This window comes from Phoxinus phoxinus (genome assembly GCF_949152265.1).
Source record: "Phoxinus phoxinus genome assembly, chromosome: 6".
NCBI classification, from domain to species: Eukaryota; Metazoa; Chordata; class Actinopteri; order Cypriniformes; family Leuciscidae; genus Phoxinus; species Phoxinus phoxinus.
Genome location: NC_136881.1, coordinates 39,633,884 through 39,653,879, shown reverse-complemented (window position 1 = coordinate 39,653,879; position 19,996 = coordinate 39,633,884). Strand labels below are relative to the sequence as shown.

Below are 19,996 nucleotides of genomic sequence, written 5' to 3'. Positions count from 1 at the left end.
CTGTAATTCACTGTATTTTTGCCAAATTCAGTTCACACATCACATTCAAGATATTTTTTGAAGGCATGAATAGTTTGTTTTAAGGAAAAAACTTTTAAATAATTAATTTTGTGATCATGAGTTTTATGGGAATCAAATTATTGACTACAGGGGGACTTTAACTACTTTAGTTAACATGAACTAACGATAAAAATTAACTGCAATTTTATACAGCATTTATTATTCTTTGTTAATGTTAATTTCAACATTTACTAATAGCTACATTATTGAAATCAAAAGTTGTATTTTTTAACATTAATGAATACACTGTGAACTAACATGAACAAACAATGAACATCTGTATTTTTAACTAAGATTAAATGTATCTGTCATATTTATAGCCTATGAGAACATGCAGGTGGCGCTGTTTCAGCAGTGAGTGTCGCCTGAGAGTCAGAGCTACATAAACATCTCCTATTGGCCTATTTCTATTTCTTAATAATCCGCGTTGACGAACAGTCAGACTTTGATGCTCAGTGTGTTATTATTGTCGAACACAAGATGAACTTCACAATCCGCGCCGCAACGCTCGAGGACTGTAAGGATGTCTCGCGCATGATTAAGGTGAGTCGAAGCGATCATAACATTATTCTTTTTTTCTTCTTCCCGTAACAAAACTATATTTTAAACAAAAGAGTCAAGTCTTGAAAGGGACTCTGTATATTTACAGGACGCAACGCAAAGGAGCTGTGCAGGTTCATTCTGCTTCAGGTTTTTTACTTGCCCTGCAAAAAGTTTCACTGTCCATGGGCCCACCACAAAAAGTATTATTAGTATTTTAATAAATATAAAGACAAATAAACAGTTAGTAATCAAATACGAACAATTGAATTACACAAGCAATAGCACAAATCAATACAATCAGGGCAGGACTGAGGGGCATACACTATAAATGATCTCAAGAACATCATTATAGCAAAAAAAAATATTATGCAACATGCCTAGCCTAGTCAAAGTTTAGAGGTGATATTAATTAAATAGTAATTTTAATACACTAAAATTCAGGATGTGCTCTATCAGCTGAGAAGATCAAACCCCGGAAATAACGCCGAGCAATGATTCATTCAGAGATTAATTTTTGACATTTTTAAATGTCCTCTTATGTCAGATTCTTAATGTATTAACACATTTATTCCGACTATAAAGACACTGCTATTACCAATCAAATAAAATCAGCCTCAACAAAATCCATCTTTGTATTTACTGTTTAAATCAGCTCAGATGTGGCCTGGATGGGTTTACACTGCAGTTCATCAGTGTTGGGAGGAATGCAATACTAATTAATTAATTTATGTAATTCAATAACCTTTCTTTCTAAAAGTAAAGTAAGGATGTGGCGGCTTCAATAAACAGGCCAGTGTCACGTCATGGATTAAATGAACGTCATTATTAAAACCTTGATGCATGCCACAATGGAAAAATAAATCAATAAGTGCACTTTGCTGTTTGACCTTTGACCCGTGCAAAACCAGCAAGAGAGTTAAACTGCATTGTTAAATCCTTCACAGGAACTGGCAGAGTATGAGAAGATTTCACACCAGATGAAGACTACAGAAAGAGGTCGGCATGACTCACATCAATGCAATACAAAAACAATGCTTGGAATTATTATTCATTGTAAGCCCGAATAAGTTGGCAAAACATTTAAGGCAATCAATTGTTAATTGTTATGAAATAAGTTATGAAATTCAAAGTTTAAGTAAGTAGAACTAGCAGATTTTTATTTTGTATTTATACTTTTTATTTTGTTCTTAACTTGAAATATTCGAGTACACTAATTCATACAATAAACTTAAACTTTCATTTAATCTCACTTTATTAGTAAAAACTTAGTTAACTTTAACAAGCTAATCTGCTAACTAAACAATTTGCTAACATTTTAGCAATAGTATGTTATACAGAATCACTTGCTGTATGAGAGCAACAATGTATAAAATATAATTTGCTCTCAAATCAAGCTCATGCACCACTCGTCACCATGATGGTAACTCTCCTAAAACCATTAGCATAACACAACATTAATCACTAAATCTTGCACTTAACATTATTATTTCACACAAAAAAAACACATTATATTACACTTAATTTTAGCATTTACTCTCCCATTCGAGTGCCATCGGCAAAGCATGCTGGGAAATAGACATTCCAGCCGTTTCAGTGAAACTTAAGTTCGTCTAAATTAAAATAAATAATTTCATAAAACTCAAACCAATGAAACAGTTCAGCTTACTTAAAATATATCAGTTCTGTGACCTTGAAAGAAAAAGAAAGTGCTAAATACTCATAAAAGTGAATTTGACTGAACTAATTAGTTTAATTTAAGTTCTTCCTACTCAAACCAATTAATTATTTTAAGCGTTAGGGTTTACAGAATTGTATTAGTGAGAATGTGGAGCTGGTACCAATCATACTTCTGTGCTATAGATCTGGAGCAGGATGGATTCTCCAAAAACCCCTTTTTCCAGGGAATTATCGCTGAAGTGCCAGAGCATCTGAAGTCCAGAGATGGTGAGAGGAAAAGAACCGGGATGCCAATATTGATCTTTAATCAACAATCCTATTAAAACATCCACTGCTGTCCTTACGTGTTGCCCTGCATTAGGACATGGATCACGGAAAAGAACGGGATTCACACACTTGATGCATTATAATGGAGGATTCGTATTCTTATTTCAAAGACGCATTATATTTCTACCAAATCCTTAAAGACTTCACCGTAGTCAGGGCTGAGTTTCCCGTACAGCGACGTAACTCGCTGCTTCACTACCATAGTACAACACATCTTTGAAGAAATCCGCTAGCGACTGTTTCCCGAAACTGTTGTCGCAAATGTGTTGTTCAATCACGTTTGTTAATGATGTCACGCAGGTTTGGACTAATAAGTTCTTTTAATGAATCCGGGAATATAGGAAGTCAAACTATCTTTACTTAAAATGTTCTTATCCAGAACTTTTCCTGTCATCTCTTGGAGTATTTGAAAGCAGGTTTACCTAATCTGTCATTATTGGCAGAACACATTTTACACATGAATGGGGAAAACCAATTGTTTAGTCAATAATTAATTAACGCTCTTTCTTAGCCTTATGAAAAAGTACATGTTTTTATAAATGTTAACTTTTTGCTTTCTTTTTTATATATAAAATATAGCAACCTACACATTAGTGACTATACCCTTAACATGCCACAGCTGTAATACACTCTAAAAAATGCTGGGTTGTTTCAACTCAATTTTGGGTAAAATATGGACAAACCCAGCCGTTGGGTTACATTTTTACATTAAATGTTTAACCCAACATTTGGATTTGTCCATATTTGACCCAAAATTGGGTTGAAACAACCCAGCATTTTTTAGAGTGTATATTCCTGATTAGGCCAATCTCTCATAAATCCTACAAGTTAGTCAAAATTTACCACAAATAAATATAATGCAATGTGATATATTCTTGCACAGGTGGTCGTGAGTAGTTTAAAAAGCTTTTTAGTGGCTATTTTAGAATCTGTCTTTGTCTTTGCAACTTGATATTGTTAGCTCACAGTATAGTTTCTGAGTTATTTGTATTTGAACCGTCAGACAGAAACGATTCTCTTTGCAGGACACACAAAGGTTGGTTACTCGCTGTACTTCTACTCGTACAGTTCATTTAAAGGTCGTGCGGTTTACATGGAGGATCTGTACGTGATGCCAGAGTTCAGAGGTAAGGAAATTACACCGTGTGCTTTTGTTTATTTGAATATAACAACCTGACTAATGATTTTCTGTGAGTGTTTGCAGGGAACGGCATTGGCAAGGCTCTGATGGCCAAAGTTTCCAAGGTGAGTTTTTGATAGGCTATTAGATAATGCATGTGCAGCTGGTCATAAGAATCTGTTGTTATTTATATATTTGTGTGTATGATCACCCTCAGCGCGGTCTGGATGCTGGTTGCTCCCAGCTGAATTTCACTGTGATGAACTGGAACAAGTCTTCTCTTGACTTCTACCGAAAGCAGGGCTGCTTGGATGTGACCTCTGACCTCGGCTATCACTGCATGCGCTGTGAGGACGATGCCCTTGAACACTTGGCACAGAGGGAACTTTAAATTTGGAAGTACATTGATTCACCTTTCAAACCTAGAACAGAAACACGAGTAACAAGATAAGCTGTCATTTAAAATGGACTAAATGGATTAAAGTCCCCCTGTGGTGAAAATCATGTTTATATGTGGTGTTTTTAACATGCCCAAACTATGGGTAAATTCACATTGCTGCATATTTTCTCCTCAAAACTGCAGTGAACCAAAGACAGTCTCAAAAACACACGGTTTGAAATCGCTGGTGTTTCTGACGTCACACACTGCCTTGTAACCAATCAGATCAACGTGTGATCGTCAAGAGTCTATTGTGACACACTTGTTTTAAATACTTCCACACACGCTAGCATGACGAAACTTAGTGTATTTACTAGTGGCCATATCAAGACTATATATAGAAAAAAAATGCGCCAAAATTCAGAAATCTTTGGAAAATATCTGAAATAAAATGTATTTCACCATAGCAAAAGTTAATTTTTCATCTCTGTTTTTTGTGTTTATTTCAAATGAGACAAATCTGATATTATTTTAATCTTATATCTGTTATTTTACAGTTGAGATTATAAGGTATTTTACAGGTAATGCTGATCTACTAGCACAGGCGGGGTATGTTGTCACTCTGCGTTACAATGAGCCCCCATTCTATTCTATACTTTTATGAATTCTATTGAGAAACCATGAGGTGAATAAAGACTGAGAGTCAATGTTCAGAAATTATTATTTATCATTATGTTTAAAACTATGCTGTGTAGCCATGTTTTCCGGTGTGTTTGTTGTCAAACGCGAAAATTAGTTTATTTTCAATTATTAAAAAATGCCATTATTTTATATGAATAAGTTAATCGTATTTTATTGAGAAAATATTTTAGTTTGTCCTGTAAAATTTTTGATAAGATTTTAAGCAGTCATGATCATGTTACAATGTGCAATGTTACAAAAAAAAGTAACTATGCCTTTATTCTTTCTTTCTGCTGGTAAATGTAATGAATGTATTATTATTAGCCCTTTAAAATGTTTTTCCACGTTTATAGGGTTATATTTGTATAACGCATCAATGTGCCCTCTAACACGTTTTTTGTGTTTGCTAAAACAGAAGAGGTTGACATGACATGAATGACATTTTAACCCCCCAACAAAGGCAAGGCAAGTTTATATAGCACATTTCCTACACAATGGTAATTCAAAGTGCTTTACATAGAAGTAATTAAAATAATCAAAATAAATAAGAATAATTAAAACAGTTTAGGAAATAAAATGCAGTTTAAACAGTCGGACACACAGTGGCACAGTGCTCATTCAGATGTGTTTTGAGTCTGGATTTGAATGTGACTACTGTAGGAGCACACCTGATCTCTACTGGAAGCTGGCCATGTGGGGCCCACATGGGTTTGACCTGGGCTATTTAACTGGGACCCATACAGTTTTGCCCCCAGTTTCCATGTAGGCCCTACATGGGTTTGCCCAGATGAAATGAACACTGCTCAGTGTCCACACTGCAGGCTGTTAAATGTAACACACATCAGTGTTGGAGTTAATGAGGTAACTAAGTGATTGAATAATGATTGAGCATTAATGATGAACACCTGCTGTTAACAAGCAGAATCACTGAAGGAAAGAGAAACACAAGAACTACTTCCAGCCACAGCTTTAGATGAAATCAACTGAAGATAAAATACACTAAGGCCACATTTACACATAGCCGGGTATTTAGAGAAACGAATATTTCCCCCCCCCCTCCGTTTTCAATAATAACATCGTGCACACAACCCGCATAAATACGCCGTCGAGCGCCTTTATAACTATGCTAAACCTATGGGCGGCAGTGTAGGGAGAAGGATAAAGCCATGTAAGCCAATCAGAATCCTCAGAATCGACAAGAGAGAACCTAAAACCCCGTTTCTCCCAGTTGACACGACAACATATAACCGGCGTTTTCAGAAATCTCCACTTTGGCCGGAGTTTTTAGAAACAATCGTTTTTGGGATAAAAACGGCGTTTTCGTGTAAATGACAGGCCAAAACGCAGAGAAATATCTGCATTTTCCCATCGTGTAAACGGGGCCTAAATCTCTCAGGATCTGATTAAACAACTCCACAAACAGCATTACCAGCTTCACTTATTACTAACCAGGTTGACTTTACTTCTGTCACACGTTTACAGAAATTTGTATTGAGAATTAACAGAGGTTAAGATGTTGATGATTTATTGAAAATAATAGTTTGGTTTGATGCCAGCATTATTGTGATCGGTGTTTGCTTTAGTTGGGCTCTTGACTTTTAAATATTAATTTTGCTCTGGCAGCTATATCTGTTTGTAATGTTGAGAACAGCAAGAGAAAATGCAATCAGATGCTGTAAGATGATTGATGAAAAGTATATGATCATCATGTAGTGACTCCACTCGCATATATTATGTGTGAGATATATATGGGTGATATGTTCACTGGAAAATGGGTGAATTCCAGCGCAGTTTACTCAGAACATCATTAATGATATTTTTATGATACATTCGGGCATGAGGTTGCGGGTTGGCACACTCTTTTAGAAATTATATAAAATATCCAGGGTTGGATTTAGTTTCCAATTTGGATTATTTTTTATAAGATCCCATGAGTCCTGATAAATGCAATTTCTACTATTTCTGAAGTGCTTCTTTTATAAAGAACACCGCTTTCTCACATAACGCAGTGAAGCAGACCATGCATGGAGCGAATAATCGATTCTCGAGCCATCGATATGAACCAATTCAGCACCACCACGGACGGCACCTGGTAACGTTGCACGTAAGAACGTATACTTCAAGCGAAATCAAAGAACTTATGTGACGTAATTTTGAACAGAATCAGGCCAAAAAGAGCTTTGTTTGTAGTTCGTTTTGCGAGTTTGAAACAACTGCTAAACCCTTTTGTACGGAACCCCTAAAGGGACGTGGTTGTGGATTTTTTTTTTAGTAGCCTATGGGAGAACATTTTTTTCCAAATCTTTTGCGTTCCCTCGAGAAACTTTGCGTTCCCTCGCAAAGAAATTTGCTTTCCCACGCAAAACCTGTTGTGAGCTCGGAGTCGGACAGACACTGTTTAATGTCCCGCTGGCAGTGTTTCAGAGCTCCATACGTTAATGGAGCGTTTCATAGTGTTTGAACTTGGACTCAAATATAAAGAAATGCAGTCAGTGCTTAACTCAAGGAGTTCAGAGAAGTTGGCAATATTCACATAGGCTATTCGAACTTCCCGGATCAATATTCGTGAGCTAAACGTTGTTAAAACACAAATGACACCTATTTACAATCACAGTAACCTAGACAACGAGCTACAACCCAATTCTCCTCAAAACGAGCTTTATAATATAAATTTGTCTCAAACCAGCCAATTGAGAGACAAGTCTGAATAAGGGGCCGTCTGCAAAGTGCAAATCCCCAGACCGGTCTGCACATTTTATATTATTAAACATCAATAGCTTCACTGTGATACACTGTACTGTCACCAAATTCAGTTCACACATCACTGCTCTCCTGCTGGTTAAGTGGTACCCCAGATAGCAGACCGATGTCGATTCAACGTTGATTTTTAGTTGTAAAGGTTAGTATCAATCATCAATCAAATTTCAACGCTGAATCAACGTTCAATATTTGGTTCACGTTATTACATCGAAAATAAAACATCGATTCAACATTGAAATGCGGTTGAATGGCGTGTCTGACGTTGATTCAACGTTAATTCGATGAGCAAAACGATGTTGTTTCGATGTCACGAGAAACGTAGTTTCCACGTTGATTCGATGTCAGTTTGCTATCTGACTACAGTTTGTAACATTGAAGTTAATGATTATTTTTGTATTTTTGACTATGAGTTGATGCTGTAGTCGTTTCTTGGGTTATATTGCACTTTGCAGACGGTCCCTTCGGAATTGTCTCTCAGCCGACTGCTCATAGAGATCCATTTAGCCTATATTATAAAGCTCGTTTTGAGGAGAATTGGGTTGTAGCTCGTTGTCTAGGTTACTGTGATTGTAAATATGTGTCGTTTGTGTTTTAACAACGTTTAGCTCACGAATATTGATCCGGGAAGTTCGAATAGTCTATGTGAATATATTGCCAACTTCACTGAACTCCTTGAGTTAAGCACTGACTGTATTTCTTTATATTTGAGTCCAAGTTCAAACACTATGAAACGCTCCATTAACGTACGGAGCTCTGAAACACTGCCAGCGGGACATTAAACAGGAAGTGTCTGTCCGACTCCGAGCTCACAACAGGTTTTGCGTGGGAACGCAAATATCTTTGCGAGGGAACGCAAACGTTTTGCGTGGGAACGCAAAGTTTCTCGGGGGAACGCAAAAGTTTCTCGGGGGAACGCAAAAGTTTTGCGGGGGAACGCAAATTTCTCGGGGGAACGCAAAAGTTTTGCGAGGGAACGCAAAAGATTTGGAAAAAAAAATGTTCTCCCATCCTAAAAAAAATTCCACCACCACGTCCCTTTAGGGGCTCCGTACTTTTGTGCTATTGTAATGAGTAATAATTAGTGAAATCCAAGTTTGATGTATTGTTGCTTTTTCACTAAAATCCTTATTATTTTATTACTGATTTATTTCCGTTTTTCTTTGAACAATATATGTGGATTCTGCGATTCTGCTAGAGACTTTTATTTTGACTTTTTTTTCTGCCGGTGTCCTGGTGCCATTTTGAAGTGTGTGCGGGCCTCTCATACTGTCTGTGCTCTCTCCAGGTCGCATTGCACACGCTGAGGAGAGGTAAGCGTTTTTCAGAGCTCTTCAATTTATCAGCAAATTAAGTTTGCAAAGTGTGTAAATTGATTTAATATCATCTTGTAAACAGTACGGAGACTGTATAGTGTGTTCTGTTGTGTTATATGCGTCAGTGGATTAAGAATTTGAAGAAATGTCGTGTGGGCCGTATGATATTAGCAGGGGTTTGAGCCATTAATCAACTCACCTGTATGATACAACACTAGTTAATGTTGTCATGAAATGCCCACAAGCCAATTTATCAACTTTTTTTATGTTGATCCATAGGTATTTCACTTTTATTGTCTTTTTCTATCTTGTATTGTGTTAATGTTGTTTAAACACTGAATGTATTTTTTTATATAGCCTATATATTGTATCAGATGTTGTGGCTGAGCGACCACTTGGGATTTCGAAGAAGCAGAAATTTTTAAATACTCAATGAAGCCATGGTTGAAGATAAAACCCCTTATTTATTAACTGACTTCATGGGCATGCCCCCAAAATAACAAGCAGTTAGCAAGCAAACACACTCGCCCTCCACCAGGAGTCACTGATGCTCTACTCTTTATGACACGTACAAAAACAGATTGCAGTAAATACAATCTTCCTTAATAAACAATCTATGCCAAATGGTCTTTATTCAACTCAGTATTCAAAAAGAACAAACTTTAATATGTTTCATCACATTAAATGCACCACACAGGATACTTTATCACACAGAAAAACAGTGGATGAAGTGATATTTACATACAGTTCACAGTATGAAACAAAACTAGTCATGTGTCTGCGATGAAGCAGCTGTTCAGCTCAGATTATTGCTTGTGCAACTTGTGAATGAGCAACACACTCTGCCGGTAAAGATCATTTATACAGACTTCATATATCCAAAACAGTAACACACGGGGGAAAAAAACGATTCACTCGGAAATACATCACAGTATGGTATTAACGTTGGTTGCAACTTCCATTCCATGCCGCATTTAGGACATATCGGCGTGTTGACACGATGGTTCAGTTGCAGTTCAGTCTGTGATCAGATGCTCAAAATCTTCCTGCAACATTGATGCTGCTGTAGATCACACTGGAATCATCAGATCTGCTCAATGTAAAAAAAGACAAAATACGATTAATCATACACATAAAACCTTGTTTCTCTCTGAGCCGCCTGCAGAGTTTTAGGGATTGGTTCAAATCTTTAACGGTGAGTAATGAAGTGCGCCTCACCTGGCAGGACCACGATCCCTCACGTCTCCAGACTGACCTTCAGCCTTCACACTCGTGTTCCCTGTGTTTCTGTGGTGCTGGACGGTGGCGTACTGAACCTCGTCTTCATCTCCAGCGCTCTGAGGCGTCCTGGGTCTCTTGTGAGCGATGCTTGCGTACATCAAGTCATTCTGAACGCCTGAATCTCTCGTGCTCATATTCGTCCCCGCTGCGCTGATGTTTTCCTGAACAAACACACACAGTCCAGATGATCACACTACAATCGGTCACTGTTCCTGGATCGTGATATACAAGCATCTAACTCTGATTTTAAGCCTAAACTTGACATAAACCGTAAACTTGTCCCTCAAATCTGATTGATTGATTGAAATGTTGTTCCAGGATCAACAAAGATGTTGATCTTGTACTTTGTGAAATCACTTTCACCCATTGGGATCATAATTGCATGAAAATGTGCTGAACAAGACACTATTTTAGGCTTACCTGTTTTGAAATGCCACCTTGGACGCCAGTATCTCCTGCTTTCCTGCTGGAGAGAAGAGAGATTGAAAACATACAGTATCTATATCATGGAAATGCACATCTTAAAAGGGGGAAATACAGGATTAAATGTGTCATAAAAGTGATTAATATGACCTGAGAGTTATAAATACACCATGTATGTTCCACGGCAGTTTTCTCTTACCTTGTGATTTTTATAACTACAACAATAATGCAGATGGCGATGAGCACAGCTCCGATCCCAGAAGCTGCATACACACCTGTGTTCTGGCCACCTGAGCGATGAGAAACATCATTCACACGGCTGACAATGACACCAGCATAAGAGCCGACGGCACATATCAATACCTGCCAATGTTGCAGACACGAACAAAGCCACAGACGCTGATCTCCGAGATCCATGTTTATTCTGAGCCTCACAGTAGAAGCGTCCACTGACACTGGAGTTAAAGCTGGAGATGCTGAAACTCTGTCCAGATCCAACAGCTGAGGTTTCATTCTCCTTAAACCAGCTGAAGTTCAGAGCCGGAGGGTTTGAGTCACTGATGCAGTTCAGAGTCACTGAATCTCCCTCCACTATTACACCAGACCCACTGACCGACACTGAGACGCTCTTCGGAGGATCTGAAAAAAGACAAATAATTACTCACAGTGCATCATTTGATGAGTCTGGACTGAATATGTCTGAAAGCTGAGAGTGTGTGTTACATCTGACGCTGAGAGTGACGGCAGGAGACGGCTCCTGATCTCTCGCTGCACAGCTGTAGTTTCCCGTATCATCACTGCTGACCGACCGCAGGATCAGTGTATTCCCGACGCTCGGCCCTGATAAAGACTCGCCGTTTTTATACCAGATAAAGTCTGTTCTGTCTGAGAGGTTACAGGTGGTGTTACACGATAAAACTGGGGAATCTTTCTCAACGACCTCTTCAGGAATCTCCACGCTGAGCTCTGAAATCACACACAATACACACTTTATATTTATATGATAGAACAGAGTAAATCTGTCAGTGCAATATTAGTCTAACTGTACCTGTGACTTTGAGCTCAATCCCAGGATGACCCAGATATCTTTCTTTTTCTACATTTGTCACGATTCTGATGCAGTAGATTGCTTTATCCTCACGTCTCACATTACTGAGTTTGAGAGCGAATGTTCGGTCTTTATTGAAGAAGTACTGAACTCTGTCTCTGTAATCTGGAAGATTCAACAGATTGATGTTGTTTTGGCCTTGAACTGGATTTATGGTCCAAAATTCCTCTGTCACAGTGACATGATCTGGGTGTTTATAAGTGCCTGTTAAATGTGTTGTTGAACCCTTTAGGACACATTTGCTCATATCTGTGTACTGAACCTCCCATTTCTGACTGCAAATCCCTGGAAAATATAAAACAGGAAAATACAGGTTTTGTGTTTTTACTTTTCTCTACAAGAATAAATTCTTCTACTTCAGTGTTTGCTTTGCTAATTGTTTTTATAGTTAAAAAACTGCTTATACTCTTAAGTTTTACTTCAAGACATAATACAACAAGATCAACATATGATCACTGATCCTGCTCATGATCTCTATATCACAAATATTCTAGTAACAAGCGACCCAGAGGATAACAAACACTTTACATGAACACAAACATGGTGCCGATAGTATTTCCAGGGAGTGTAAGACTCATTTGACATGTGATTTATATATGGAGGTTTCGTGTGTGTGTGTGTGTGTGTGTGTGTGTGTGTGTGTGTGTGTGTGTGTGTGTGTGTGTGTGTGTGTGTGTGTGTGTGTGTGTGTGTGTGTGTGTGTGTGTGTGTGTGTGTGTGTGTGTGTGTGTGTGTGTGTGTGTGTGTGTGTGTGTGTGTGTGTGTGTGTGTGTGTGTGTGTGTGTGTGTGTGTGTGTGTGTGTGTGTGTGTGTGTGTGTGTGTGTGTGTGTGTGTGTGTGTGTGTGTGTGTGTGTGTGTGTGTGTGTGTGTGTGTGTGTGTGTGTGTGTGTGTGTGTGTGTGTGTGTGTGTGTGTGTGTGTGTGTGTGTGTGTGTGTGTGTGTGTGTGTGTGTGTGTGTGTGTGTGTGTGTGTGTGTGTGTGTGTGTGTGTGTGTGTGTGTGTGTGTGTGTGTGTGTGTGTGTGTGTGTGTGTGTGTGTGTGTGTGTGTGTGTGTGTGTGTGTGTGTGTGTGTGTGTGTGTTTGAGTGTTTGAGTGTTTGAGTGTTTGAGTGTTTGAGTGTTTGAGTGTTTGAGTGTTTGAGTGTTTGAGTGTTTGAGTGTTTGAGAATGTAAGAATTAGGTTCAGACTCACCAGGAATCACAAGCAGAGAGAAAAGACCAAACATTCTGGAAGACACGAGGAAGATTGTTACAATTACACAAAGTATGACTGATGCGTGTTTATAGATACATATAAAACAAGTATATTTCATATATCATATTCAATAATCCCTCTATTAAAGCTGAAACATGTTTTTGCATTGTAATATATGTGTCCTACCTTACTGTAATCTGCAGGGTCTGAGTGTAAAAACTGCACTAGGATCTTTGCTACAGTTTTCACACGTCCTGTCTTTCTTCACTTCCTCTGAATGAGTGCAAAACACTCCTCTTCCAGTCAAACGACACGAGGGCTAGTTTACACACACACACATACAAATATATATATATATGATTCCGCAAACCCAGGTGAACATGTCTGATTATGATTAAATGCCTAAAAAGTCACTCAAGCCTCTTTGAATCTGAATACATAAATTCAGTCACAGAGGAGCAGAACTGAAGTCATTATTTGCATGCGAGATCACTGAAATATCACATTCACATGTGTGTAAAAAAGACACTTCTGTAGAACCGCTTCCTTTTGTCTCTTTTGCTGACGCAAGATAAATATACATCATGTACTCTTGAGAAACAGCTTCTCTTTGACTTCATTTAAACTATCATCAACACAAACACTAATCAGATATTTCACATAAACAGAGTAAAAGGCAAAAATTATGATTTCATAATTGATAATTCACTGTAATTCCTGAAGCTCACAGAGAAGTTTTGTAAAGTCTTGACCAGTTTTTCTTTCTTCTTTTTGTCAGAACAGCATTGGGGCCTTTAGGTTGCATTGATGGTGCAAATACACAATGAGATGAAAGGCAAAGTTGCAATGACATTCTTCTTGCATACAATTTTTTATATTTATTGTGAGTTATTTAATTTTTTATTATTATCATTTAAAAACACGTTTTTATTGCTACATATAGGCCTATAGGCATCTCAAACGCTTCTATATTGTAACATTAGAACACTGAACATTACACACACGTCTCTGTTGATGGATTTATTTTTATTTAATTTTGTATCAGCACCTCGGACAGCGTCTCACACACACACACACACACACACACCTTCAGCCTCACCGACCTGACGCGCCGTCTACAGGAAGATATATGTAACTGCATGCACATATTAGTGAGAGAAAAGCCCTTTTTTCCCCACTTTTTAAGACCATTTGTTGTAATAACACACTTAGTAATCTAGATTTCTAACAACGAATACAGCCATGGATATTCTGACTTATGCAAAAGTAGAAAAGAAAAGTCTGGGGTTATTCACGGCAATAATACGATGTAGACGTCATAAGCGGACCGTATAGAGACCTCACTGTATGAGGGCGTAATGTCGCAAGGGTCGTCATAAAAGCTCAGTTGTGTATCAGGTACTGAAGGCACCTAAAGAGATAGGAGTTGTGTATATAATTGCACCTGTGAATGACCTTTAACTCTGTTACCTTAGCGGTTATATTTCTCTACACCATTAGTAGGTGCTAATCATCTTCACAGATGAGTATTTAGCCAGGTACTATACCTGAAGAAGTAGGCAAGCATGTGGATAGAGGACGCAATGGCTTTCTTGGGCTATTTCATTTGACTTTATAATGTCCTACGACTGAGGAATGTGTTTCCCTTTTTATTCAATAAATGACCTTTTTATTCCTGTGCTTTCTGACCTGGGTGAAAGTACTTGCTTCAGCTAACTCTCTGCTTTGTGATTTGGCGCTTGGATTATGACGCTTGGTCGTTTAACATGAGCACTAGAGGGTTTGGATTGCACTTGTGGAAAACAGGAGGACACCTTTCCTATCTGCAACATTGCAAGGACATTTCATCCATCACCAAGACTTGTCGGCTTCACCATCAGCTACCTTGTTCTACCTTGTTTATTATTATTTTTTTTTTTTTTTTTTTTGTATAATGTAAATATTTGAGATTTTGGGTTGGTGAATACATTATAAGCGTAAAGCTTGTGTCTGATTCTTCAGAAATATAGCTGGAAAAAAAACAAAGCAAACTAATTTTTTGTCTATACCTATAAGCTAATATCAAGTCTTTCCATCCCTACTCTGATATATAACTGAAGCCCAAAAGGGGTAACGGTTATAGACCTTGGGAAGATTCGACACGTCCATCGGGATATGCTGAAGGCCCGACTGCGGATAAAGCCTCGGGACAGCCCATCGGCGACAGTTATGCCACCCCAGGAAGAGGCTAGTGATGATATGTGGCTTTTAGTATCCATCAGCTCAAATGGTTTCTGTACAAGTTCTGCCCCTGCGATCTCTCCCTCCTCATTCTGCATCCGCAGAGGTTCCCGTCTGGCCCTCGGTTCCCCCAGATGTTCAGGAGACGAGGCCGCCGACCCCTCCTACTCTGCCTGGCTGTCCAGTTCCACGTCTGCATGCTGTGACTCAAACCTTTACCACGGACTGCTCGTTCGACAGCAGGGCGGCATTACATTTGTACAGTCTTCCCCAGGCAGTGCAGGGGGTTGCTAATGGGACTGTCTGTTCTCCTGCGTCTCAGGCCGTTTTTGGTTTTGTTCAGGCCTTGGAACTAGCCTTGCGTTGTTTCAATGAGTTACGGTATTCTGTCTCTAATTTTCTCATTGGGGTTCACTTATCGCTGGGGCGACGATATGAAAATGGGGGCATAGATTATAGTGTGGGATTTCCCCTTCATTTGGTTATCCTTTTATGGGAAAGCGTAATTGGGATAAGTATGGCCTCTGTATTTAAATGCGTGAGCAGGAAGCATTAGAACGTGGGCTTTGTCACGCCGTCCCTCTTCCGGTCTCCAGGGTCACTGTAGTTGAGGTACAGTAGGTGGAAGCAAACACCTGCTAACAACGCTTTAACAACATGGCCAAAAGGTTGCTATAACTGTGTGGTGAAGGTTGTTACAGCGTTGTCACAATGTTGACATTGAACCACAGTTCAGGGCCATTGCTTAAGGTTGTGTCTATGGTGTCTGGACGACATATGTACTCGTCACTGCCCTGAGGCGCGAAAATCAGCCTTTTAAATTTCAACCGTCTGATGGGTCATCTCATTCATCATCAAGCAAGGATACGTGAGGATTGCGTTTAATTTACCTCAGCTAAAAAGATACGTAATAATTCAAACACAACCTACAACTTCCTTGTCTAATGTGACATTTATTTAAACATCTTCTGGTCAGGTATGGCAAATATTTAACTTTAAGCCAAAAGTAATAAGCCATAATGAAGCCAAAATTACTTTAATGATGAGTCTGTAACATTAATTGATTACATCACTCCTTGAACAGGCAACGACTTAAGCGCGTACTTCATGCACGTTAATGTTTTTCCTTTTTTTGGAAACACACAGAGAAGAAAACATGTTTGTAGCCGCTCGCACACCTGTTTAATTTTCCTTTGATTTGTCATATCATTCGTTTCTTTGCTAGATTTTCTCATGTCTGCTCATGCTAGTTAATGTAGTCACTCCCTGTATAATATGGTTGTTTTTTTCTCACAAATGTATGACTTTTGGAAGTGAAATTTGATTAAGTTGCAATATCCAGTTTAAATAAAGTTGAATTAGCTAACCTTCTAGTATGCCATTTTTACTCTTCAAAGTGTACACTTGCAGGTGTTGATTATAATTAATTGAAAAAGTATATGATTATCTAACATATGACTAATTTAAATTAACCACAAAACATAACATACTAAATGAAGGATATCTATATCTAGCATTAAAAAATAAATTGTCAGAACGTCGTCTCTCAGTTGCTGAATATCACGTCTTACAATTCTACGTTGTTACAATGTTGCGAGCACGTAGACAGCGACGTTGCCGTAGCAGAAATGCAACGTGCCACAGACGTTGCCACAACGTAAATGTGTTCGGGTATTCATTGCAGGATATATAATATATGCAGGAAACTTACTTCCACCTTAACGGATGTTTTGGTCTGATAAGGAAAAGGTCAAACAGATTTATCCATAGGTTGGTGTGATGGCTAGGTCATCGTGACCGGTTAGATATCATAGATAGATGAAAATAGATATACAAAGTGTTGTTTTGACACCTTTAAGACAATATGTCTGCAGAGATGGAAATAAATATATTTGATACGAAGGTACATTGTTACATAACTGCTCTGAGACACTTGGGTTGGAGATCCCCATATCGGGATATGGGGCGGCAGTGGTTCAGTGGTTCATGTAGTTTGTCCACAAACCGGAAGGTTGGTGGTTCAATCCCCGGTTCCACCTGACCAAGTGCCGAGGTGTCCATGAGCAAGACGCCTAACCCCAGCTGCTCCCGACAAGCTGGATGGCGCCTTGTATGGCTGACACCGCCGTCGGTGTATGAATGGGTGAATGTGAGGCAACATGTAAAGCACTTTGGAGGTCATTGGGTCTGTGAAAGCGCTATATAAATGCAGTCCATTTACCATTTACCATCCAAACAACAGGGCTTACACAGACATTAAAGGGATACTTCACTGCTGGAAAGATGAATGTGTATTTAACCCTCTACCGCACGCATTATGCTAGACCTATAAAAAAAAATATTTGACTCTTTTTCTTTTCTTAGAATGGCTTAACTTGAAGTGCTGTAGATTTTTTTTTGGGAAAAAATATTATTCTAAGGTACTTTATGATATGTTGCCATATGGCAACAACATACAATAGTGGAAATGACTTAGAATAAGTGTAAATTTACTTATAGTTAATATTTTTGTTGTTTGTGTTGATTCAATTTGTGCTATAATAAGCTTTAACACAGTACTTATAAACAACACCTTATACATACTTTCCAACAAATGATCCTTCCAACTGATTCTATTTATTCCATTCTTTTTAACTGAATAATGCTTTATATTCTTTGAATTTCATTTTTTTTATTAATATTAAAATTGCAAATGTATACAGTTAGTAACAAATATAATAATGTTCATCATGTATCATACAACATTGACATAAAAACATTGACATAAAAACATTGCAGTTCATGGAAATTCAACATTCCATCCCGGAACGGCTTCTTTTGGAATGGTGGGCACTGGGCAGATCTAACCTCTTCTTGATCTAATGAAACATAAGCAAACATGCATTAATGTTATGTGAAAAACATGTAGAAATCTACGGATGATTTGATTTCTGGACCTATTCTTTGACCTGACCCATAACTCTGTCTCTTTGTCACTTTCTGCACAAGTAAAAAACCTACACACGCACACACACACATGTCTGGTTCACTATCTTTGTGGGGACTCGTAATTGTTTTTATACTGTACAAAGTGTATATTCTCTCCTCTTACACTAACCCTAGCCCTAAACCTACCCATCTCACACACACATATATCTGTATATCTGATATATCTGTATTCATACTGTATCTAATCAAAAGTAAAAATGCCATGTAAATTAGATGATTTTTTTCCATAATACAAATGCCTAGGCAGTCCTTAACATATGACTAATAAACATTATATCACTGGCATTAATATTGTTATTGTTACAGCTTAACAGATTGCAGCTGACCTTTCTGGCTAGCTAAACTATTGCAATAATGTCATTCCACTATCGCACAGTGTTGCCGCTTGGCAACACAGACATTTGATCGATTTACCAAAAACTAATTTCATAAAAACTTTTTTGAGTGGTGAATATGTCATCATAACTTACCTGAGGTGAAGTTTCCGTTTTTTGTGTGTTTGTGATATGGGCTGGTCCTTGTTTCTGAATGACGTTTAAATTTGCTTTCAGAAACTACCAACAAGAGACGCAGTCTGTCATAAATCGCGCCAGAAAAAAAACCTGCATGTCATGTGACTTAACCAAAGCACATCATTGGCTAAACTAAGGTCTTCTCATTCCAACAAAAAACACGAGAATGTTTTCTTAAAGAGACAGTGGCAAGGAAATGAACAGAAAGAGTACGTTGCCATATGGCAACACCATGCGGTAGAGGGTTAAATTGGGTCATGTATTTAGTAGAAATGTGAAATTATTTTAGAAGTTGAAGACAAAAGCAAGAAAATGTATTTTTGGCTCATGTGGATGAAAGACAACATCTCCCAGAATGCACTTGCTTTTCTGCCCTCCGAGGCCACGCCTACCGGTTACAGAGGCCAGTATCGGAAGAATTGATACAAATAGGTTACTAGTGGACTCGAAACTGAAAAGACGCCGTTTTGTCGTAATTCTCCATGACGAGTCTGCCCGGGCTCTTCCTCCTGACCGCCGGGCGGGTCTCGCTCCTCTCCTGCTCCTCCCTCGTCCGCGGCTGTTCCTCGCTGTGTTGCGGCTCGTGCGGGTGGCCACGAGCGTCGGATTCGCGCGCCGGATTTCAGGATGTCCGGGATTCGGCTTTCGGTTTCTGCGGTCGCCATTCATTATCTTTAAATGCACACCTTTTGTTTCAATCGGACTGAATTCATTCTGATTGGTGAATCTGAATATAGTGTTTACATGAACGCTAAACAAGTGATCGGTTGATGTGCGTTTTAGCATTGTGAAGCAGAATGCATGACCTGCAAAGCTGGCACGTACGTGTCAGTGTCAAATAATGTAGGCGTAGTGAATTTGGGCGAATAATTTGAAAATACTACAGGTTTTCTACTGATACACTTAATGCTAGTTGGTGACATATCCCTTTAAAAAGCTAATGACACACAGGGGGATGTAATCACATGATAATGAGTCCAGGCAAAGGTTTATGGGAAATGTAGTTCATGATTGAATGGCAAAGGACTAGGGAGACGTACATCAACTCTGATGGAAAATACAGCCACTCGATCTTACAACACAGAAGAGACACCGAAGGTCTTATTTGGAAATAATCAAACATATCAGAGCAAAGTAGAAAATATATAAATGATTAAAGAAATCAATAACGTAAAAGAATAATAATGCAACATTTTGTTGATCATTTCACAAACCATTCAATACTTAGCGGATATGATAAAATAACCGTTAATAGAGCTGACTGGTTAATTAAACAAACACACAGAGCCTTGGTTAATTTCGGACATGGGAAGCATATTCTAGTGGTAACATTTATTTATCCAACTTTATACACACGAGTGAAGAAACATGTAAAGATAGTAACTCGACGCAATCAAAACGAAGGTTTA

General features: G+C 38.5%; 2 protein-coding genes across 3 annotated transcripts; one reads left to right on the top strand and one right to left on the bottom strand.

The window, feature by feature from the left end:
• Nucleotides 1-402: 402 nt before the first annotated feature.
• LOC307000485 (thialysine N-epsilon-acetyltransferase-like) lies at nt 403-4,251 on the top strand. The gene is made up of 6 exons (XM_079616119.1): nt 403-603; nt 1,548-1,599; nt 2,464-2,547; nt 3,633-3,734; nt 3,812-3,852; nt 3,945-4,251. Exons 1-6 carry the CDS (start codon nt 541-543, stop codon nt 4,116-4,118), a joined length of 516 nt encoding a protein of 171 aa, XP_079472245.1. The 5' UTR covers nt 403-540; the 3' UTR covers nt 4,119-4,251.
• A 5,043-nt stretch (nt 4,252-9,294) lies between these two features.
• Nucleotides 9,295-13,369, bottom strand: LOC307000623 (B-cell receptor CD22-like). 2 transcript variants are annotated; one of them, XM_079616336.1, is made up of 9 exons: nt 13,054-13,369; nt 12,865-12,899; nt 11,613-11,957; nt 11,288-11,530; nt 10,928-11,203; nt 10,764-10,854; nt 10,562-10,607; nt 10,079-10,302; nt 9,295-9,950 (listed from the first exon to the last, which is right to left on the bottom strand). In XM_079616336.1, the coding sequence occupies exons 2-9, from the start codon at nt 12,896-12,898 to the stop codon at nt 9,896-9,898; spliced, it is 1,314 nt and encodes a 437-aa protein (XP_079472462.1). In that variant the 5' UTR covers nt 12,899; nt 13,054-13,369; the 3' UTR covers nt 9,295-9,895. The 2 variants fall into 2 exon arrangements, with proteins under 2 accessions (XP_079472462.1, XP_079472463.1); XM_079616337.1 differs by having other exon boundaries at nt 10,562-10,604; nt 13,054-13,150.
• Between the last annotated feature and the right edge of the window lie 6,627 nt (nt 13,370-19,996).